Source organism: Hetaerina americana, unplaced genomic scaffold (assembly GCF_022747635.1).
Source record: "Hetaerina americana unplaced genomic scaffold, ioHetAmer1.1.p SCAF_2, whole genome shotgun sequence".
In the NCBI taxonomy this organism is placed as follows: domain Eukaryota; kingdom Metazoa; phylum Arthropoda; class Insecta; order Odonata; family Calopterygidae; genus Hetaerina; species Hetaerina americana.
Window position 1 is genome coordinate 79646742 of NW_027286763.1, and position 23899 is coordinate 79670640.

The following is a 23899-nucleotide window of genomic DNA, read 5'->3' on the forward strand; positions in this document are numbered from 1 at the left end:
CGACAGCGTCGAACGAATCAAACCCTTCGTTTGAAGGCGGTATTTAGAATGGTCTTTCAAAAAATATTTCATTTTTATTATTTGGCTGATCTCTGTTCGTTTTCATGGGTAAAATTGAGAATATTAAGTTATATTAATAGGATTTTTTGTATAAGTTATGTTTTATTAGAAATAGTTTAAATTTGTCAAACATTCATTCTAAAACTTTCCAATAGTTTCTATTGTTTCAGGCTTCACTTCGTGGAAGTAATTGATATCCATTGTTGAAATAGAAAGAAAGACTCGTACTTTTCCACAGATTTGTGGAAAAGTACGAGTCTTTCTTTCTATTTCAACAATGGATTTCCAATAGTTACTTTGAAGGATTTTATAATTATTATTATGTCAGGTATTAGTGTCATACAAAATGAAATGACCCCCGAGTAATCAGTGAGTGTAAAGAATTAATTTTTAACTTTAATTAAAATTCAACGGAAAACTTTTTTCTGGAATGTTTTCTTACGGAATAATGAATTTAAAATAACGTGTTTACCCATCGCCTGAGATCCCAGAAGCTCCAAGTGAATTTTCCATAAAGCAAAAATATGTTTTAGGTGAGGTTTTCAATTTCTTGCTATTACTTATATTTTCTGGAGTTATATTTTTCTGTTTCACCTCCTTAAGTTACCGTCGTGACCTATATAAGTCCAGAAACAACTTTTGGCTTTATTTGCAAGACGCAGTTTTCCTTATATTTCGTTTTATCACATTTGTTAGCTAGCTTGACGACAGAAACAGTATCTTCCTTTACGTTCTTAATTACTTATCAACACATTCATTTGTACTTTATTGACATTATGTGATTCTTGTATAGCATGTCATAGACGTTTCAATTAACTCAATAAACACCAACACCACGGCTTGACCATTACTAGGCATAGGAGGGCTGTAAACACTTACAATGCACACTCAATATGCGACCTTATAGCTTTCAGAGTAATATTACCCATCAAGCTGATCACACTACCTAATTAAATTATCGCATCTCATTGTCAAGTAAAATATTTCATCTAAAACAGAGTTTGATTCATGCTGCTATTCAATCGTGAGTTACTTGTATCATGGGAACAAAAAAACCTTTTCGGACCGATATTTTTAGCATGATGGATCCCTATCAGGATCTATATTTTCATTGTTTGTTTCCTATGAGAGTACATAACATGCTTTTCAAGTCGTCTATGACATAAAAATAAATCTTTCAGGCGATTTGTGGGACAATAATCCTACAGTGTGATAAATTACGGACCATTGTTTTAATTATATCACATTTCTCAGCTTTAGTCTTAAGATTATTGATGGGTCTTAATATCCAATAAGTCTATTTAAATATTCCAATTGATTTTTAACTGTATTTCCGAGTAAAGCTGTGCAAACCTTGTATAACAAACGTCAATAGTTAATTTCAGGCGGATAGACTCCTCTCCTTTTTTTGAACATCCTCCATAATTGAAATGACTTTGTTTTCATCAATATTTTTTCTTTAAAATATATATTATTGATTTTAATATTCCATAACTGAAGATAGTGAGTAGTTTACAAACAATCGATTAGATTCTTTTCTTTGAGCTCCCTTGATAAAAGTTTAATTTTCCCGCTTTTAATAGCAAAGATGGTGTTGAAGTATTCACATTATTCGTTAGGTGATGCTATCGTTCTGGCCATGAAGCACAAGTTGTTATCTGCCATGATTTCTTAATGTTGTGGCGATGATAAAAACATTCCTCACTTTATTCCTTGATTAATGGTGTAACGTTGCTGAAGCTAACTTTTAAAAACCTAAACCGATGGTAATAACATTCATGAATGTCAACGCGAGAGCATGGCAGAAAGTTTGCGTGATACACCGCAAATATTTGGATCGCCATCAAGAGTTATAACTTACAGTGTGTCATTTTGTGATAGTTTCCTTAATCAAGACAATGAGGCATTACTGGAAGTAGGCGACGATGAATTGGAAAAACTAATTGTTGAAAATGGAAGTGGAAGAGGTGACATAGCAAAATCATTTCCTGAGCGCACTGTACATTCTCAACATGAAACGGGGTAAATTTATTAATTAGTCGGTACATAGTGATTAAGAGAAAACTAAAGCCACAGGACAATGTGCCATAACTATTATTAAAAGTTTCGATTCAAAGGGGTTTGGGTATACTAATGTACCTTATCGTATCTCTTGGGAATGTTTATTTAATTGTATCTCAACATCATGAGCATCACTCATTTTTGTCAATTCCTATCATTCAACTTCTTTTCTCAGAATATTTTCTCCCGGAAAGTCCACCTTTTCAACCCAATAATATATTTTTAATTTGGCATGAGCAAAAGAAAAGCCTTCATTCTTGCTATCAAGTTGTGTTTGTTCAGTAATCATTTATTCAATATTGCGGCCTTGCTTTATCTCAAATGGAGATTCATAACGTGTGATAACAGTGATGTATTTTAATTGTATCACCAGTAACATGTCCACAAGTCATAGTTCTCATCTGAGGCTAATGAGTCATCTAGTGTACGAGAGGTCATTCTACCGCACATTCCTTTCAGTCATTTGAGCTAGAATCATCCCACAGCTATTTACACAGAAGTTTAGTTCCTAATCAGTTACGTTTGTTGATTATGAGTGATGTCTTAATCTTCTATTGGTGTTTGGTTACATCTGTGCCGAGTGCACAATATATATCTCCCTGCTAGGTTGCATTTGTGCCGAGTGCACATAATATCGCCCATTTTCTCCATTCGTTGATCAGTTGATCAGTTAATATAATTAAGTTCCTTAAAATTGAAGTTACATTCGCTGAGCTAATTAATTGTTACTTCTTAGGAAAATGGATCGCGGTTTAAGCGAAAGTTTTCCTCTGTAAGTTTGGTTGAATTCGGTGTATCTTTTAGTGGACATTTTTCATTAGTTTAATCTGAAGAGGGTGGAACTAAGTGGTTAATCAGGTGGACCTACCCACCTGTAAGTGGAATATATAAGCTAGGCACAAAATTTTTTTAATGGGTTCCAATGATCCTTGTTTTACTTAATGTGTAGATTTTTATAGTATTACAAATGGGAATAACGTTCAGATGCGCTGAAGATTTCTGTGTCTTGCTTAATTTTATTTAAAAGCCCAACTTTTTCTTCTACAGCTCTTAATGTGATTGTTTCACAATTGTATTTCTAAACTTGTTTAGTAAAGTTATATTACTTTAGACAACCTAAGATAGATTAATTATCTACGCCTATTAAAACTTTGGTGCTCCTTGTGCACATAATTATAAATATTTTAAATGCAGTTATCATTTTCCATAAACAGTTATTTTAATTTTTACCTTATCTTTCGCAGATTTTGAATTCAATAAATGATTTGGGATGCACCTTGTGTATTAGGAAAATTATGAGTTTTAAATTCTTTTTATTCAATTTTCATGAAATATTAAAACCATATCTCTGTATTGCTTTGAAAAACTTTTGGCCTGTGTAGATAATGAGAAAATATTGTGGCAAGGGAGTGAGTGATTTTTAGGAGCCTGGAATGGAAAGGTATATACTAAATCCTCTTGTACTCTCCTAGAATTATTTAGATCAGTTGTGGTGATGTTTCACTTATGTTCATAGCAGTAAATACATCCCACTTTCCCATTCATTCCCATGAGTTGAAACAAGGTTGAAGGCAAAGTTCCTGGTGTGTAATTGCTATATAGACCATTGATGATTAATATTCGTCCTTGTTTGATTACATAAATGTGTTAAATAATATTTTAAACTATTACTGCCGTTTGATTATAGTAAATCAGGTTTATTTTTTCATCCCATTATTGAACAAACTGTGTTCAGAATAGGCTGTAATTTAAAAATAAAATATTCCTTTGCCAAGTATACTACCCATATATTTAAATAGTGCATTTTTAGTGCTTGGTAGTTACACTTTCAACTGCAAAGAATGACATTACACTTGATATGAAGTGACATGAAAGATGCATTGGGTGGATTGAAAGGGTGCTGGATTTTCATTTATATTATGTGATAAGGATTAACTGCACTAATTAACTTGAATTTATGACATATATTGCCTGCATTATGAATTTACACCTCTTTCTATTGCTTCAGCAGTTCCAGTGCTATACAGCAGAGGTATGGGGGCCTCACGAGCACTGATAATATATCAGAATCATCAGCACCAAATGTTCAGCGACTCATATTTTGTGTCCATGGGAACCCAAGGGGGTGCTGTGTTATATCCAATGGAAGAGATCGATGTGGGTCGCGGGAGAAGATCGATGGTGTCAATGAGGAAGTGATTCTTCCAAATCCAGAATTATCTGCAGGTATCACGAGGGAGCCAGGCCTTATCGGCATTAGCTGTGGTTATTATGTGATGAAAAATTCCTTAAAACTACCATCAAGTTTGCTGCATGCTTAATATCAGAATTGATGTGTTAATGGGCTGTCAAAATAATGTCATGACTAAGTGTCAGAAATTGTATGTCCTGGAAGGATATTTTTTCCCTTGTGAGATGATGGGATTCAAAGTAATTCCACTGTTGAATGTTTTTCAGGAGAAGTTAGCATATACAATAGTTCCCCACACATCTTTTCTTGAAAAAACCAAAAATTATTTTTCAGTGGTATCTCGATCCCTACTTGAGGTGCTTTGTGGAGGGCACTTTGAGTGAGTACGCCGTCCGTCGGATGGGACGTTAAACTGCGGACCCCTTGGCGCCTTTTGTAAAGAGTAGGCTAATGCCGATGCCGGGTTTCCTTCCACCCTTCATCCTTTCCTGTCCATCCCCTATCGCGCAAATGACCGCAGCTGTCGGCCGCCTCCCCTAAAAACTACTACTACTACCAAAAATTAGCTGATTAGAGTTTTGATCCCCTACCAACATTTTGGGCGTATGTTGTTCCTTCAGTTAAATATTCATATGTCATGTTTATGCTTGTAACAGATTCTTTTGTCTATTAGAGATTATGTTGTTAGAATGGATTGGCTTCACATCAATTCAGTCTCATTGCCTGTTAGTGGTCGGATGATATTTCCGGTTTACATAAATAAGCAGATAGCCATGTAATCATTTTTTTTGTAATTGGAATTTATTTATTATTCTTATTTGCAAGAAAGGATCCTTTTTAATGTCCTAAATCTATGACATTATATATAATTTTTTAATTTGGAAGTAGTGATTTTTTTAAACTTCTTAACCATTCGTGGGTTTTAATGTTTTTCATGGAGTTGACAATTGAAAAACTTGGCATATTGAAGATCATTTTCATAAAATCCTCAATGCAAATCTTATGTGCCAATTTTCAAAACTGATATATTTGCGTAGTTAATTAAGTAATACATTCTTGGATTAATGGTCGAACGTTTCTTTCTAAAACGGGTGCTTTCCTGGTTCATTGCCTTAAGACAGACAATCAGTTATGTCCTTTCTTATTCCATCAACTGAGCCGTTATGGCATCTTTTTTGTTGTGCTCTTCAATCCATGGAAGTTTGATTTTGAAGCAGGAAATGGATTCTTTCCTTATTCCAGTGTTAAAATGGTGTTTTGGCAGACATACTTGTGAAAATAAGGAATTTCATGATGCAAATGAAATGTTTTAAACTTGTGAAGGTTTGACATTCTGACCTCTACATTTGTTGGACAATTTTTGGGAAGTATTTTAAACAAGTGAATCCCCAATTTGAGATACCATCACAATGCTATCCTCCCTACTGGATTATGTGACAGAATTTGGTCTAACCTTTCCTTTCACCCATGTATTTCGTTGGGTGTTTCCTGGCAGTGGGTTTTTTCATGAAGGAAATCAGTCCACAATCCTTATACGCTTCCCAAAAAGTTTTACTTGCCACAAATCTTTTCACGCTTGACCCAATTATCGTCCATGTAACATTGTAATTCCATTTCTTTATTTTATCTCACATTTTCCTTTTAATCATTATCAAAATTTCTACACACTTTCTTGTAATGAATGTATTCATATTTTAGCATGTAAATGATGATGAGGTAGGCGGCAGAAGGGGCTATTTTTATCTCAATCTTGCCCCAATAACAACATTTTATTAATTTTTATTTTGTTACTCAGTCACCATCACTGTTATTTTTTAAACTTTCTCCTTTTTTGAACTTTCTCCATCATAGTCTTAAGACAATAATTTATGTCTTCTTTTTCCTTCCATTTGCATATACATAAACCATCTTTTGTGTATTATTCCACAATGTCTCAGTTTTATAATTTTTTTTCACTATTTCTGGTATAGTGCCTTTCATAATGCTTCAGAGAGTCCCTGTGGAATAGATTTCCTTTGTGAAAAGTTCTATTGGCCATCAAAGACTATTGTAAAAGTTGTCTTTGTGCAAAGAACACAAATCATTTGTACAGCTGGGCAAAAGAGACTAGGCACCTTTTTCAGACTGCTAAACTCCACCAATACCTGGATCTTTTAGGCCTGAATATGCCAGACATTAGTCCATTTGGCTCCGTGAGGATTTCTTGGTTCATACCATATTTGTGTTCCTTGTTCCTTTGTACTGCCGAAGAAATAGGATTCTCCTCCAGAGAAACCTGGGTTACCTATCTCAGTTTTTAAGATAATACTGTTGCCATATTCTGTTGAAAAATAGCCATAAGTGGCTGAATTTTATGCAATGGCTCATTATGTTAGGTTTTGTCCCAAGAATTTCATCTGATATGTGGTTATCACAAAATTATCATGGATATCTCCAACTGTAGCTGTATAAGTGTAGGGATTTCAGAAAGATAATGTTTTCACCTGTAGAATTAAATGTTATCTATTTCTGATATACTTAATTTAGAAAATTAACCCCAGAATAAAGAGAGTTGTTTAAAGAAATGATAATTTTTAACAATAATATTCAATACCGTCCAAATTTTGATGGCCCTTCTCAAAGTCCCTGTAGGTGCAGGGTGCTTGTCAAACCTGTTTTTCCACTTTTATAAGTCAATTTTTGACGAGTCTTTCAAAATTTCCTCAGCAGTCTTCACCATTGCTTCTTATAATGTGCACCACAGTTTCAAAAAAACTTTTCACAAGGTGTTTCTTTGCATTGGGAAACCAAAAAAAAGCCAAGTTGGGCTAGTTCTGGACTACTTGGAGAATAAGGAACACACTTCACATTGATTTTTGTGAGATATTTAGTGGAAAAATTTGCAACATGCATTTGCATTATTGTGTTGCTTTGAAATGTGTCCTTTTGCGATGGCCTTGGAAAATTTTCACTACATCCCTATTGTATGCTCCATACACATTTGTGCATGCTACTATGACATGCTGATACAACCGTTTGTAGCAAAAAATAATATGAATATTACTTTCACAGCAGAAGCCAGAACTATGGCTTTTTTTGCTGTTGGTGATGCTGAATTTGTCCTCACACAGCTCTGCTGTTTGCTATCAGGGTTAAGGTGATTTAGCATAGTTTTATCTGTAGTGATTACCTTTGAAAGAATTCTTCTTATTCTGGACATCAATCTTAATTGCAAAGGAACCTCCTTGCGAATGTCGTGCTGTTTGGATATGAAGTGTTTCGGAACCCACCGAGCACGAGTGTCTCATGTGCAATTTTTTTGCTACCTATGCGTTTGTAGAACCCAAAGAAAATTTCAACATTTCAGATGGTTTTCATAACATTATTTGATATCTTTCTTAATCACAGTAGTGGTGTTAATTTTTACTTCGGTAAGAGCGGTGACTGGGAGCTCAGGGTCAGCCTTTTTTAAATTGATTTTCTCTCCTTTTTAAACATTTCATACCATCTTTAACTGTACCATAGGGAAGAAAAGACTTTCCACATGCTTCTTGTTGTATAAAATAGGCCTCAGATGATGATTTTTTCAGCAGAAAGTGACATTTCATTTCAGCATTGTGTGTTACCTCCATTGTTGTTGTTTCAACTTGCAAAAGCTGCCACTGACACAATTTTGGGGTCAAATCAAAGATACATGTACAAACTGCATATTCAGGACACATTAAACTAACAATCTAGCAAAAGTATATTTTTATGCAATAATCTATGGAGAGAAAAAATTCATGATCAGTTCTTTATTGTTCAACTCTTGTATTTCAAATACTTGTCTAGTCTTTCCATCTTTCCTTCTAGTTCTAGTCTTTCATTTACAATTTCTCTATAGGTTGAATTTTTTAACTACCCATGAGCATATAAATTTGTTTCTGAATTGACTCGAATAAAGAATGATTTGCGAAGAGCATTATAACTCCTTCATGATCTAATCTAGGAGCCTTGATTACCGTCCTTTGGTCCCAACAGAAGGCAATGGTGCAATGATTGTCCTTTCAACTTCCTCTACAGTTGAAGGAGCCTCTCGAACCGGAAACTGTAACCCTATTAGATGCATGTTAGGCCTGAAGAGCCTCAACTGTTCCTTCTTTGTCTTCAACGTTCTCCTTAATTTCTTCGTTGTGCAATTATTTTCTTAAGATGATTTGAGATCCAAATCTCCTTCTTTCTTCCAAAATTTCTTCATCACCCTAGAACTGGATGATTTAATCTATGCTCATATGTAGTGTGTTGAGAGTTACCCTTTGTTTACACTTTCTCATATTAATTTTTTTCACCCCAAAATACATTTAGCAGTTCAATGTACTGGTTTTAAAAGTAGTGCATCCCATGTAGTGCATTCAAGAAGTTCTCTCGGGTTTTCCTCCGGGTCTGGTTGCAGTACACTGACGTTTCGATGGCTGACTCTGCCATCATCATCAGGGTGAAGTTCAGAGCATAAAAAAGGCCTGGTATTTGGCCATGTTTCATCCATGGTAATGAAACTGCACAAAAATTCTGCTGTGTTGTAGTGAAACTCTGCCAAATACTCAATTGAAACATCTTCACGACACTGGTTTTGCTCGAGTGTGACCCATTTTGCACAGAGCTTTCTCATCTCCAAATTTTCAGTTAATATGCGATGTACCGCACTTTTTGAAATGCTTACTATGTCTGCTAGCTTGCGCACTTTCAGTCGACATTATAGATTGCAGAATTTCTAATACAGTGATATATCAAGCAACTGCCACCATCTCTAGGTCAGGCCAGTTACTTACAGGCCCCCCCATGTAGAGTAGTAATGCTTTTAGTTATACAAAAACTAGCTGGACTGCCATTCCTCACACAGTTTATTCCATGTAATGCTATTTATTTTCCCCCTATATTATTTTTAAAGGAATATAAGCGGCCAATTATAAAAGTGAAAAATGGTGTTGAAATATCTCCAAAAATAATTATCCTATTTGGCTAAAATCAAAGATCAGTTTGAACATTACTTCCTTATTTCCAAAATTGAGGGACTCACAGCGCATGGAAGATATCTACTTGCTTTTAACTGTCATTACTGCTCCTAGAGATAACTGTGTGTGGAAGAGAAATTGTTGAGGTGCCATGAAGATTTATGTTTTCTATATTAAATCTTTTCCCATGCATTAATGTTGATGTTTAGCTTTGAAGTGAACAGCAGTGGAGTAAACTCATTAGTTACCCCCTAAACGCAGAACAACACATGGCCAAAGTCTCGAGAATACAATGCACAAACTGAGAAAATCATGTGCCAAATTAAAATATTCACTTATATGCATAAAATTAGGTACCCATTTACTAGGGTCATTTGTTCATAGTTTGATGGTATAAGACTGAAAGTTGTGAAAGACTGAATGGCATTTTGGAGTTTCTCTGTAGAATTCCATTCAGAGATATTATTATTATGATAGTTTTTCAAATTCTCTCTTCTGTTTGCAAACTTGTCATTGACTAAGGAGCAGTTACCACCAACTTTCTCACTTTAAAAGAGGCAAGAAGTTATTTGCAAATTAAAGCATATTTTTTTCTCAAAAGATGGCTCTCTTTGAATTAAAATATTTGTGGCATGGACTGATAATGAGAGTGAAGTGTGAGCTTAATTAAATTTCCTGCGTGGGATATTTTTACCTGGGTGTCTCAGAGATCCAACATGTCCCTATAATGAGAATTTGTCTACTGATTGAAGTTAAGGCTGTGATGAACCCTGCTGAAAGATTTGCAATCCTGTTGAAGACTGGCTAACTCACACTTAGTCATTCACCAATCTGACCTACAAAACAACTCGTGGCCAACTTTGATTCTGACTTACAGTCCCTCCCATGCTGCTCTTCTCATTTCATCAGCATGTAATAATAAAACGTCAGTATTGGGGCGAAATAGAGACTAGATGGTCCCTTCTCCCTCTAATCCTATTATAAGTGGAAAAGCACGAGCGAAAACGCATATCCCTGTCTCACTCCACATCCTGATTCTCCTGTTATTTTGACTTATGCAGTACATATATTGTAATCAAAAGGACCATACAAGTCATAGCCATTACTCATTATGGTGATGTTTTTACCAATAGTAATTGGAAGTATGAATGTATCATTTACACACGTTGTTACTTCGTAGTTTTTTCGTATTAAAATGCTCGCAAATTCGTCCCAATGACTAATGTGACGTCCTCACGAGTAAAACCCGTTTTGAGAGGAATTTGGTGCGCCTGAATTAGATTCCATGCAATAGTGTTGACGACTAAAAGCATAGTCTTGCGACGTGCCGTGAGTGACTCTGTGTGTGATCTTTTTAATTGAGCTGAAAGAAGGCCATTTCGCTATGACTTTTTGTTTGTAGTTGATTCGCTAATCTTGGAAGTGTGATATCATTTCTTTCGTAGCCAGTCCGTCATTTTATCGTTGGAAGTTTGTATCGATATGGTGAGAAACGATTGATCTACATCCAACGTGACCGGTATTCCATTGGGAAGGATTCTTCAATACTGTATGGTATCAATGAAATCCTTTCACTCATTGACTCCTGCCTTTTTCACTGTGCACGGAAGCTTCACTGGTGATCATTTGGTGATCTTATCGCTGTAATGGAGAGCCCTGTGTCGTTGTCAGGTGTGTGTGTGTCTTTGGTTCGCGGTAATTTCAAAGAGTAAAAACAGTTTTTATATGCTAGGGAATTTGATTATACCAAACGAACGCGAGTCAATCCGGAGATGCGCGGTGTATGCAGAGTTCCTGTCGCACCGAACTTACGGCCTGTGAAATTCAGTCATCAAGGCCCGTGGGCCAGTTCTTCTGCCCGTCCCGCCTCATTTCCCGAGAATAAATCGGAATGATCTACATGAAAATCACTCGGTTTGGGTTGAACTGAGTTTCCCCAGGTGTCTCCCAGAGCTACAACCGAAGCCGAACCCTCTCCCCACCACGCCACATAAACCCTAGCTACCTAACGTTTTACGGAACAAAGCGTACTTTTTATGTGATGGTGGTACAGTGACTGATAGCATTTTTGTTGCCTGCGAAAGGTTTTTTTTGGGTTTGCAATTTAGACTTAGTTGTATCGGTGTCCCTTCGCCGAGTATTTTTCGTTTGTTAGAATCATAATCGGATTATTGGAGTGCAAATGTGGTTCTTCCGTCTTAGAATTTATGGGATTTGCTGACCTATTTTGATTATATTTTAATGTGCACGTGTTGAACTTGTTTTTTTTTTACGTTCGGGTCTAAACGGTGGCTTATTGACTCCGCACCAAAATTGATAATTATATTGTAACGAGAAGAGGCAACTTCAAATCATAGTTGGACGTAGGTAACCCACTTCCAGTTGAACGTCCGATATTTCGAAAATAAACGCCATAATTAGTTGTTTATTTACCAATTAGAAAAACCTAACTTGTTTGTTGTGGGTTTATGACACAAAATAACATATACTTATGATGGGCATCGTTAATATAAGTCGTTCAATTGCAGTTCATCTCCTCTAAAGTTAAAATATTGACGTTTATAGCAAAAACTTCTTTCCGTGACAGTCGGAGTTCATAAATAGTCATTAAGCGCGAAGAATTCATTTGTATACGCGTCATGTCACAATTATAGCTTTTGACTCTTTTTTATGTTGTTACAACTCACGCTGACACTTTCCAGTGCATAAATCGTCATGCAAAAATCCAGTACATGCATCGTAAATGTAATGGGGGTCAACTTAAAGAAACTGAAAGTCACATGCGTAAACATTTTGGGGTTGGTTCTTTAGTCATATTGTTCAGCTTTTTCTCTTTGGTGGACGAACCAATCAACTTTATTATGATGCAGTTTTTGTCAGGATTCTAATATTTTTCATTTCAAATGTATACATATATTCCAAGATATCATTCCTTTTTAGCGTATGTAAACATTCTCATGGTCTCGCAACTGAGCAGACGACTTTGAACGAAACATATCTGCAATCTTTGCCAGATAACATGCCATTTCAAGACGATTTACGCCTGTAATCGCCACTTATGATTAGTGCGCCGCTTTATCACTTATTAAAAATTGAATTGGCATTCTATCTGCACACTTCTCGCCGAAATATTTTTAATGATAAGAAATTTTTATTGAATAATTTATGCAAAATTTTAATAAGATTTATTTTGAAAAGATTGAAAGGTTTCAATTAGCTTTTTCGCCCCATAGTTGTTTGGTTTCATTAAAATATCGAAATTTGAACTGCTTTATGTTGGTGGTCTAGAGGCAATGAAATATTATCTTTTTGCCCTTTTTTGAAAGAGGGAAATTCTAAAAGCGATTTGAGATAAATTATATCTTCTACCACAGACTTTAGTAAGTAACACTGTGAAACGCGTCGTACCAATAAACATCGATGGAAAAGTGATTTGGTAATTGTGTTTTCTATATGAATGTTCTGAGAAAGCGCGCAGTGAAGCTTGAAGCAGTTGAGTTTATATAGAATGTGTAAGTTTGGTGTTATGCTTTTATATTGACTTCGGACCTCGCCATAGTAATGCTTTTTCACCGTTTAAAAGTCTGGATTACCAAAACTTTGTCATCCCCGGTATGAGAAATTTCTGGTTCCAAATTTCCTCGAAGAAAAAGACGATTTTATGGCCTTCCTCTTGCGTCGTTTTTTGCTATAAATTTAAAGTTGTAATAAGTACATGGAGAAGAAAGCAATCTGTCCAATATGCTTGCAACCGATGACTCGGAATATAAAACTTCCAAATGCAGCTGGCCTTTAGTGCCATTCTTGAAAGAATTTAAGTCTTACGGCGTCAGATCGTCTAGTGTATTGCGTGTCGCGGTTTATAAGGGGCACTGTATCTTCCCCGATCCCTTGGGCCAATGGGACACTTACGAATATGCTGTTCATTTTCAGACGTATGAAATGAAGGGCTGCTGGTTTCCAGCCTAGTTGAGAGGTCGTGAGGATGCACCATTGATGATTTGTTATGATTGAGACATTTTAAGTTTTCCTCTCATCCATCTCCATTTATGTGGCATGATTCCTATCAACTGTTAAATATAATAATAGACTTCCTCCGGCCTAAACTTTCTTGTTCTTCTCAACTCATTATCTTCTTCAATTCTCATACTTTGTACAAGCCTTCACAATATCCAAAAAATCACTTTACTTCCTTCTCTTTCGTTATGCATCCAGCCCTTCTGTCCTAGCCTTTCAGCATCCCACTGCCTCTCAGCATTTCCTCTTTCCAATTAGTATGCTTCTTCCAAATTTCACCCAACCACTTCCCCTCTTCCCCTGACCATATTTCATTCGTCGTTCTCGGTGCCATCTTGCTTTCTTCATTCTTCTCCATTCCGGCATCTCGAAATGAGAAATTCATGTGGAAGTTAAAACAGTTGAGAAATTGTTCACATTTCAATGGGAAAGCTGAAATTTCTCGTTGGGCTACATTTTATAGTTATTCTCACATATTAAATTGCAGGGATTAAGATAAAATTTTTTTTTTCGGTATGATATGGAATGTTGCCTTTTGTTACGAACCATTGATGTTTATCGATGATCAAGAGGCATTATTAAAAGTGTTATCTTCAAAACTGTGAAAAAAAATTAATCAATGGGCAGTCATTCTCTTTAGTTATAAATACTTCCTTGTTGGGGTATTAATTAAACAGTGTCACTCATCAATAGGGTGCATTATTTATCATGTTAGGCTCAAATGAATGAATGATAGGTTTCTTTGTTTTTATAATGAAAACAAAATTGATGCCTCGAAATACTTTAGAAAGGTGCATTTTCTTGGGAATTTTCCCTGGAAATACACTTGCCTTGGTTTGGTTTTGGCTCTTACACAAGGTAAACGATTTTTATGTGTTGAAATTAGTGCATTTTAATGCATATTAGCAGATGACTCCATTAAAAGTTAATGTCACGGTATCTCCTGCTGTTATTTCAAATGGACCGTATAGGATGTTCTGATGCCCATCACACCTATGCCACAAGCGTTCACTTCATAACTTATAGTGCATTTCTTCTCAAGGACAATTCTATATGTTTCGATGACCTTCCAGTCTCTGTGACTGATGAGTAACTTGTAGCACAGTTCCTCAGCCACTGATTTTTCTATTTGTCTGATTTGTCTGCAATTTATGTCTGTTCTAATTTTATTCTGTTGATCATTTACAGATTTGGGGCACTGTCATCAAGAACGAAACAATGCAGTAGATGTAAGAGCTCGACGGAAGTTGATAATTGCCAGTATTTTGTGTGTCCTTTTTATGATAGGAGAAATAGTGGGTGAGTATCTGCTGACTATAACTGTATACTTTTTTATTGCTTGAAATCCTAATTTATTAAGTACTATTCTAGACTTATTTATGTTTGGAGATTTATTTGTAAGAGCATGAGACATAGATACAGAGTAAACTTGATTGTGATGCTGTATACCAGCTTTAAAATTAAGCAACTTTGGTATTTTTTTTACTGCAGTACCATTCACTGCGTAATTGATCCCCCTATCCCAAAATAGGACTTGCTCACCCTTTGTGACTAAGATCATAGTGAATTTTCATTCTGAAACTGGATTATTCCATTTTTGTCTTTTATTCACTTAAGCTAACAATTATGTGAAATAGATAAACAGTAATCATTTTTAAATGATAGTGAAATGATTTTACTGTTACTATTAACCAGTACCTAAACCTATGTATTTCATTGAATATCAAACGCTGTAAATATGCATGTGGAAAAGTATTTTGTGATCAACTATGCATGTACATGTACAATATGCATTATTTTGACTTCCAGGGTAGACAAACCCAATGGTTCAATGTACTCAGTTGCTTCTATGCCATGCCCAGACCATATGCAACATCATAACAGAAGCGACACCATTTTTCTGCTTTGTTTTATCTTTCCTCCAACCACCGACTTTCGCTTCCAAAAAATCCCCGGACTGTAACAGCTACTCATCTGCTCAAGGGTAAACAAATCCAATGGTTCTAAGTAGCCGTCCGCTCCTAGCCCCCACCCCCCCATAAACGCAGACCAGGCCCAATGCTCAGTCATAACCAAGGTGCCACCACCTCTCCTTCCTTTAACCGGAAAAGCCACGACCACCAACTTTGAAGTCCCAGAAACCCCCCCCCCCCCCCTTTTAACTTACCCATCTCCTCTGTCCGATGGGTGTATATTCAACAGCTGTGTGTGCCACTTGTACCTGATGATGCCAAAAGTCGGTGAAACACATTGTACTTTGAAATTAAGTCTGTGGAAAATTACAAACTCCTTTAATGTGGACATCAAACAATTCCACAAAGTGAAGCCTGAAAGTGTAAAATATATTTTGAGTTACTCCTAATTCTAAGAATTGTTTGTTAATTTAACATTTGTCATTATTATGTTTTTCTCAATATAATGTGCTGTATTGAATGAGGCTCATAAATAAATAAATTGCCGCATTGACTTGGTGAACTAATTGGAATGTGAAGATGACATTGGAAATACGGAATTATTCCTTTTCATCACCAATTATTGAAGTGTGATGAAGTAAATGGAATGATTGGTTTTGTTACTGAATATCAACTACATGGATCCTGTTTTTGATCGAATGAAATCTGACTTATGATTTCAACTAATTTCCATCATTTATTAAGTTTTTAGGTTGTAAAGTGATTTCTCATTTGTGAATTTATATGCCCCTCCTTTATTAATGAGCATAACTTGGATTTTTTCTGTTTAAATGCCAACTTGAATCAAGATTCTTCTGCAGAATGGATTGTTGGTTAAGGAATGCAAAATAATTGTTGATTTATTTCATTGTGATCCACACGCTACATAGATGAACAACTTTCTAAACATTTCTTTGTCATGCCATATGTAAGGCATTTTGCACACATATTTGGGAGATCTGGTTTGACTCCTGGTGACATTGGCAGCTTCACTATAAGTTAGAATTCTATTGATTTACTTAAAAGTGAGGCTTAGTGGTCACATCTTACTCTACTGCAGGCGTCCCAGTGTTACATTTAATTGTATTCAACTTGTTTATTGTTTTTTTAGTCTTATTTATGTTGCAATTTGAACAGCCAGACCCAGTGCAACTACCAATCATAAAATAGATTTTCTCTCTTCCTTTATGTTCAAGTGTAAGAAGTTATATTATGTTCACCGTATAATTTGTGTCATCTTCTCCTCAGGTGGAATCATTTCGGGGAGTCTTGCAATAGCAACAGATGCAGCCCATCTCCTAACAGATTTTGCATCTTTCATGATCTCCCTCTTCTCCCTTTGGGTTGCCACCCGCCCTCCATCGAGGACAATGAGTTTTGGCTGGTATAGAGCTGGTGAGGTTTCAGTCTTTCTTTCATTTATGACTATGCTGATGCAATAACTTTAGTCCTAAATTTTTAGAAAGCTGGTTTGCAAGATGTCTGATTTGACTCTCATAAATGTTCATTTTCTCCCATCAGAGGTTATTGGTGCCCTGACCTCAGTGTTGCTGATATGGGTGGTGACTGGTATTCTCGTCTATTTGGCTGTGGAAAGAGTAGTGGAAAAATCATTTGAAATCGATGCCACAGTGATGCTAATCACATCAGCTGTTGGCGTTGCGGTCAACTTAGTGTGAGTATTTTATCACTGATGAAATTATTTTGTTATAAATTTTCAATTCAGTTGTAATGTATCAATTGAAATTTTACTGAAAACTTTTTATGCATTTATTTATTTATGCATTATGATGTAGGGGAGGTTGCAGTTTAGTGTATATAGTTTTCTGAATGAAAAAAACTTCATTTTTCAATCATGAGTGAGCCATATTGTTATATTCTTTTCAGTATGGGTTTGACCCTTCATCAGCATGGGCACTCGCATGGTTCAGCCCATGGCTCAAGTAGTAACCATTCCCATGTTGCCGGCTCTTCTCACAGCCATGAACCAAACATTAATGTTCGTGCGGCCTTCATCCATGTCCTTGGTGATTTTATACAGAGTTTTGGAGTATTTGTAGCTGCACTCATAATTTATTTCAAGGTGAGAAGTCATTCAGTTCACATTTTGTCATACACAAGCATTGCTTACTCCCTGGAAATGGTTTATTATATTTTTTTAATTAAAATTGATGCAACTGATAGAAAAGCCGTTGTTTTAAGAGAGCCAATTGTTGTCGTTATAAATGTAGTGGAAATTTGGTGTATGATCTTAATTATCACATTTGGCCCCTTCAGTACAGTGATCTCTCTTAGTAAGTCCATTCATGTACCGAATAAGTTAGTCAGTCTTATTGAGGATAGAATTATAAGGTGATCCAATCATAAACACTTGTAACGTTTGCACATCATTTCATTGGATGTCAGTTAAATATTGGATGCATGTGAATGAATGCATTTCTCAAATTAATAATTTTATTGCTGTTTTCTGAAATAAAACTTCAATGTAAACAAATTTTAGGGTTGGGAACTAATAGGGTGAAAGAAGCAAAGTGGGAGACCAAGCGCAAGGAAATGGAAAGTTTATGATGGATAGGTGGAATTGGTATGCTATTCAGGAAGGTTAAAGTACTTTCATTAAGTAAGAATAGGAAATCCGCACAAAAATCTAAGAGATGCCAGGAACCAGGGAATTATTACTTGAATCAGGGAAGATTCGAGAGAGATGGAAGGAATATATGATGGAGGAACTATACGGTAAATACATTAGGCCAGAAAGCTTAGACAGAGAAAGAGAATATGAGGGACATGGGGATAGGCTGAAACAAGGCATGTGTGATGGCAAGATAAAAAGGTAAAAAATCCTTCTTTAAATCCTAATATCAACGGTTGCTTGTCCCAGATTCTCTGCTCACTGGATAACATGAAATGTTTGTATGATCTGCCAACTTTTTCCAATTCCTAATTCAGACAGTTTTGCATTAATTTTCATCTCCATTATTTTGCTATACCTTATCTAACCTAATAATGCATAAAAACACTCTTGTTTGTTCATGGCTCAATTATGAGTTAGCTCATGGGCAGACTTCAAATTATGATTCTAGTGCTTTATCATACACATTAGCTTAATTTCAAAAAATGTTTCGCTGGATTCAATTACTGATGATTTACTCTTATAACATATTTCATAGCATGTCAATGCAGGGCATTATCATGTTTAATTTTTTCATTTAAATGTTCCTTAAGACGAAATAACTGAGAAAATTATGAATAGTTAAAAAAAAATATGGACTTCTGCAACTATGAACTAAATATGGACAATTGGTCAACAAAAAATTAAGTATGATAAATGGAGGGATATGTATTGTGTTTATTAAAAAAAATATATTATTTAAGGGATGAAGATTAATATATTTCTATGAATCTGAATTAATGTTAGGTTTTTTTTTCAGCCATCATGGATTATTGTGGATCCAATTTGCACATTCCTTTTCTCTATCCTGGTGCTAGTGACTACCTTTGCGATATTAAGGGATACACTTATTGTATTAATGGAAGGTAAGTTTGTTCCCATCATATTCATTCGAATCTATGTCAATTGATTTATCTCATGCTTGAATGAGAGTGTTTGCTCATGATGATGTGGAGGCCTTTCAGCAAATTTCCTGGTGAGAAGTTGAAATTTAATCTAATTGAGACTGTTTCTGTCCCGTAGGAATGCCTAGGGGAGTTGACTTTAGCCAAGTTTTGTCCACGCTCTCAAGCATAGATGGGGTTGTACGAGTGCATAACCTGAGGATATGGGCCTTGAGTTTGGACAAGACTGCCCTATCGGCCCATCTTGCCATAAGTAAGCTGTTAAATTTCCTTGTGCAAGTGTTTTAATTTAGTTATTAGATGGTGGGCATTGTTGTTTTGCTTCACTTGTGTATTATATAATGCATGAAATTATTTATGGCAAGCCATATAAATGTGGTCTGCCAATAGCATGTAAATTAACCATTGATATTGACGTGACAGCCTTGGTGCTTAGTTTGAACTTAGTAATTTTCAACCAGAAAAGTTGAAACTCTTTTTAAGTATAACAGGCTTTTCCGCCAGATCCTTTTTTGAACATTCTCCCCTTTAGTTTTGTGCTTTATTGGTTTACCGTTTAAAAACACTATTTCTGCTTGTTCTCCATCTTTTAATTTGAATGTAGAAAATTTTTGATCTGATATTAACTTTGCACATGAAAAATAGTAAAATATTATGTGATGCATAAAGTCTAAAGTGTCAGAACATAGTGACATGTGTCAGGTTTTCATGCTTCTACAGTGGGTTGTATATAGTGGAGGGAAAAACCAAAATCTGAAAACAAGGTGTACAGGTTTTCCTGGATGATGTCATTGACTGGATAGGACAAGAATATTGAAGGTAGCCTTGAAATAGAATAATTTGATTTGGGGAAGTAAATCAATTTTGACAAGGAAAATATATGTACTACCAGGCAGACAATGTAGGTTTACATATTCTGTGAGTTTATTTATGTTATTTAATGATTTAATTTTTATTGGGGTGAGATTGATTGAGACTTCATTGATCCTTCTTCCACCTAACCCATACGCAGTACAATAATGACAATTATAAACACCATGCCCTAGGTGTTGGATAACTCACCTAAGATGGGAATCGAACCTTCTACTTCTGGGTTGGCAGGCGACCATGGTATTCCCCCCCTCCAATCTCACCCACCCCGCCACCAGGGCCGGAAAATTTATTCGACTATTAGAAAGACCTATTAAAATGTTCCAACTATTAAATGACAGGATTAATCGGGGGAGCTTACATTTATTTTGGAAAATATTAATAGGCATATTAAAAGTCTAGTTCTTTGAATAAATGAAGAATAAGCATGGTGCCTGGGTATGCAGACAACCTGAGTAATTGGATTTCTTTTCAAATTAAAATTTGCATACTCCTGGTTACCCATGTGTAAATGGTGACTTGAGTTTAAGGATCCTGAAGACTTGGTGCTTTAAATTTGGCCTCTTTGTAACCCTATCACAAGCCAATTTATTCCAGAAAGTTTTAATATCAATGTTGATTCTTTATTCATAGAGAGTTGATATACGAGGCATATTCGGAAAGGAATGGTCATTTTCTTATAATAAAATATTGGTAGGTCAGAACATATGTGCATGTATGCAGTACCATCTATTGATTGTTTCTAAAGCCCCTGAAGTTGTTGTTTTGATTTGGTAGCCGTTTGCCTGTCAGTGAGTGCAGTTAACTATTTCTGTGAAAATCATGGCTCATGCCAGTTGCAAAGTGCATGCTGAGATCTGAATTTTGCGTGCAAAAGGATCGTCAACTGCCCAAATTCATTGGAAGTTGTGCCTATTTAATGAACCTACATTAGTGGGTGAAGGAAAGAGTAGACAATGGTGTCGAGGCTTCAAAAATAGCTGCACAGATGTGCATGATATAGAGCGGAGTGGTAAGCCTAGTATCCAGGCTGATGAAATCATCAAACAAGTGGACCAAGACCTGGGATCTAATTAATGATTGATGATTAGTCTTCTTACTGATAAATTTCCTCTTGTTGGACACACCACCATTTACAGGATTATTAAGAAAAAGCTTGGATATCACAAATTGTGTGCCAGGTGGGTACTGAAAATGTGTACTGACCAACACAAGGAGCAGAATGTTGTGTAGGCGATCATTTTTGGACCACTTTCGACTAGGAGAGATTACTTGATTTTGTGCCTAGCAACTATTCCCTCTTCTTGCACTTAGAAACTGTGGCTTGGAGTACAACAGTTACAGGATAACGAGGAACTCAAGACCACCAATGTAACTGGTTCACTTCCCAGGTGGCAAACTTCTATGCAGGGGGATGAAAAAAGCTGATTCAACATAGCGAAAAGTGCTTAGAAGTGAAAGGAATTCATGTAGAAAAGTGAAGTACTTGTAGGTTTTTAGGAAACTTAAACTTTATTAAAAACATTTTTCAAAGAATATATATTTTTTATGGCCCAAGCGATCCTTACTTTTTGAATGTGCCTCATATTATTTCTTTGGTGGTGGTCTGAATTTGTTCTTTAAGTTAGTTTTTTGATATCCTAAATGCAGCTATGTTTTAACCAGTCCCCATGTTTCCAATCCCACTTGCATTGCCTGCGTGGTTGGTCATTTATTATTGATTTGCTTCAGAGTATAATGCTCTTGCCTGATGGTCTGTATTGTTGTCTAGGTCCTAATGTGAGTCCCCAAGCAGTGCTGGGCGCTGCTTCACACGAAATCAGACGGTGCTATGACTTCTTTGAATTGACGTTGCAGATTGAGGAATTCAGGGAGGAAATGGAGGGCTGCAATCAGTGCCAGTGTCCAGAAGGGTGACACCCTCAATGAAAATAGTTAATGTTGCATTCCCAATCGAGTTATAGTACCAAAGATTAAAAATGAACCCATAGCCATGAGTGGGTGTCAATTCAATCACTGTGAATATTCAAATTGCATTTTATTTTCATTGGGGTTAAATAGTTAACAATAAAATTTAAAGTGAATTTAAATGAAAAATTATTTTATTACTCTAGCATATTTAACGGTTCGTTCTTGCAACATTGTTTATTCTGTGATTGAAATGAATGATGTGATGAAAGGTTGAGGAGTTCAATGCATGCACTATGTATGCAAAGTGAATTTCATTGTGTGATGTCTCTTGCATTCCGTGTTTTGAAATGTTGACAGACATTGTTGTGTGTTGGCAGAGAATGTGAGAGGATGCTGGTTGGAGCGGGGCCAATATTGGAAAAGAAGTCAAAAGAGTAATGATGTTGTGCAATTAAACTATGTGAAATATACCTCTAATCAGTTTACATTTATATTTGTATCAAAGATTTATTCAATGAATTTTATTTGGTTCAAGACACAATTCTTGGATACGAGTGGAATATTATCCTATTGATGCGCTCAGAGTTACAGACCTAAATTCCCAATTTTTATACATTTTTATTGTAACTTTATAAAATTGCTGGAAATGAATATGTATTAACATTAGTGGAACCTTAAAAGTGTTACATGACAATGAAAAATGGTGATTTAAGCCCTTTTTTTTGTGTCTTTTAAAGACCAGTATTTAAAGGCTTGTTGTCAAACACCTTTGCTGAAGATGATATCCTAAAATATTGAAAACAATCCTGTTGGAAAGAAATGTTCTTTTTTTCATAATTCTGTGATGGGAAATGGGCAGTTTGATCTCATAATGAAAAAATCATTCTTTTGCAAATATTTCTGACCCTTCTTCACAAGTGGAAGTGTCTGTCTTGTGTAAGCATATGTACTTATGAAAAAACTCCTTTAACATGAAAGAATTATTTGTAAATGATATTTGCTGTTTTCTACTCTCATTCACTATCAAGAATGATTTTATATTTTTTATTGCGGTCACATTATCCTAGTTTTCTCGCCGTATGATGTTTGAAATCAACTTTATGTTATGCGCAGTTCTATTATAAATAAAGAAAATGTTTTAATAAAGCCATTGCAGTTTTTTTTTTTGCTTTTGAGATGAACTTAGTGAAACTCATGGTGTTTGAAGAGGCTTGAAATTAAAAATATCTGTTTTCAACTTTTTTGTTCACCCACATCTTGTCTTTGCTCTCACCAGCTCTACATGCTGAAGAAATGAAAATTCTCTCCTAGAATTCCATCAATTTTCATATTTATAAGGAACTCGCTATTATTTTCCTGGGTACCCAAAGTAAGAAGGGGCCCCATTTTTCAACATAGTTTTGTTTTATCCTAACAATAGATCTGATAAAAACTTAAAGAATCAAGGCCCACACTTGTTTCTTTCCCTGGGCTGCTGCCAACAGTTCCGCACAATGTTTTCCAAAAGGAGTTACACCAATTTTATTTCAAACAGTATCTATGTGAGATATTTTCCACCGATGGGTTTACAGTGAAATGGCTTGTTTTTTTATCGTATTCCGGGAGTGAAAAATCATCCATTTCTCGAGCTGGAGTTCGCATAGTGCAAAATATGACGGAAAATATACCTCTTCACTCGGAGCTCAAAAACCCAAAAGTTTCGAAACAGATCCCATCTTGGTGTGACCATTTTCATTAGCCTAGTTTAAACCTGGAACCCTGCGGTCAATAGACGTTCTACGTGTGTGTGGTGGGTAGACCATTACAATTACGCCGTCAGCTGTTGACCCCGAGAGTCCAGCAGTGTACTTCCCACGCACCCGTGACGCTAGCGTGGAAGTAGGTGTAGGTTTCAGCGAATTCTTGAGGAGCCCACAATATAAAGCTGAATTGAGTCTACTCCCACTCTCGTCTTCTTCCGTTCCCATCATCATTCGACTAAAGGAAACATCATGTCTCTCAGTGATCTCTTCGCCTCGCGGGCGTTACTCAATGAGTCGACGAGCACATTACGTCAGAGCCAATTCTTCTTTACAAAAGAACTGAGGGAAAAAACTCTTCGTCGTCCTCTTTGGGCGAGTGGGCCTTTGAGAGAGATAGAGAGAGAGAGTTGCCATTGAACGGGTGGGTCTACAGAAGCAGCCGTGATCATGAACGGTATAGGTGACCCAAGGATTGAAACCAGTCACATCTCTGGTGAGTTTGAAGCAGTAAAATGAGTATCTTAGCTTCTCGAATGTATTTACGGCTGT

General features: G+C 36.0%; 1 protein-coding gene across 2 annotated transcripts; it reads left to right on the top strand.

Moving 5' to 3' along the window:
* The first annotated feature begins 1706 nt into the window (after positions 1–1706).
* Positions 1707–22713, top strand: LOC139687494 (proton-coupled zinc antiporter SLC30A2-like). Of its 2 annotated transcripts, none has more exons than XM_071584679.1 (9): positions 1707–2082; positions 4130–4347; positions 14488–14598; positions 16500–16646; positions 16773–16926; positions 17139–17334; positions 18683–18788; positions 18946–19080; positions 21469–22713. In XM_071584679.1, the coding sequence occupies exons 1-9, from the start codon at positions 1859–1861 to the stop codon at positions 21612–21614; spliced, it is 1437 nt and encodes a 478-aa protein (XP_071440780.1). In that variant the 5' UTR covers positions 1707–1858; the 3' UTR covers positions 21615–22713. The 2 variants fall into 2 exon arrangements, with proteins under 2 accessions (XP_071440780.1, XP_071440781.1); XM_071584680.1 differs by having other exon boundaries at positions 4133–4347.
* The last annotated feature ends 1186 nt before the right edge of the window (positions 22714–23899 follow it).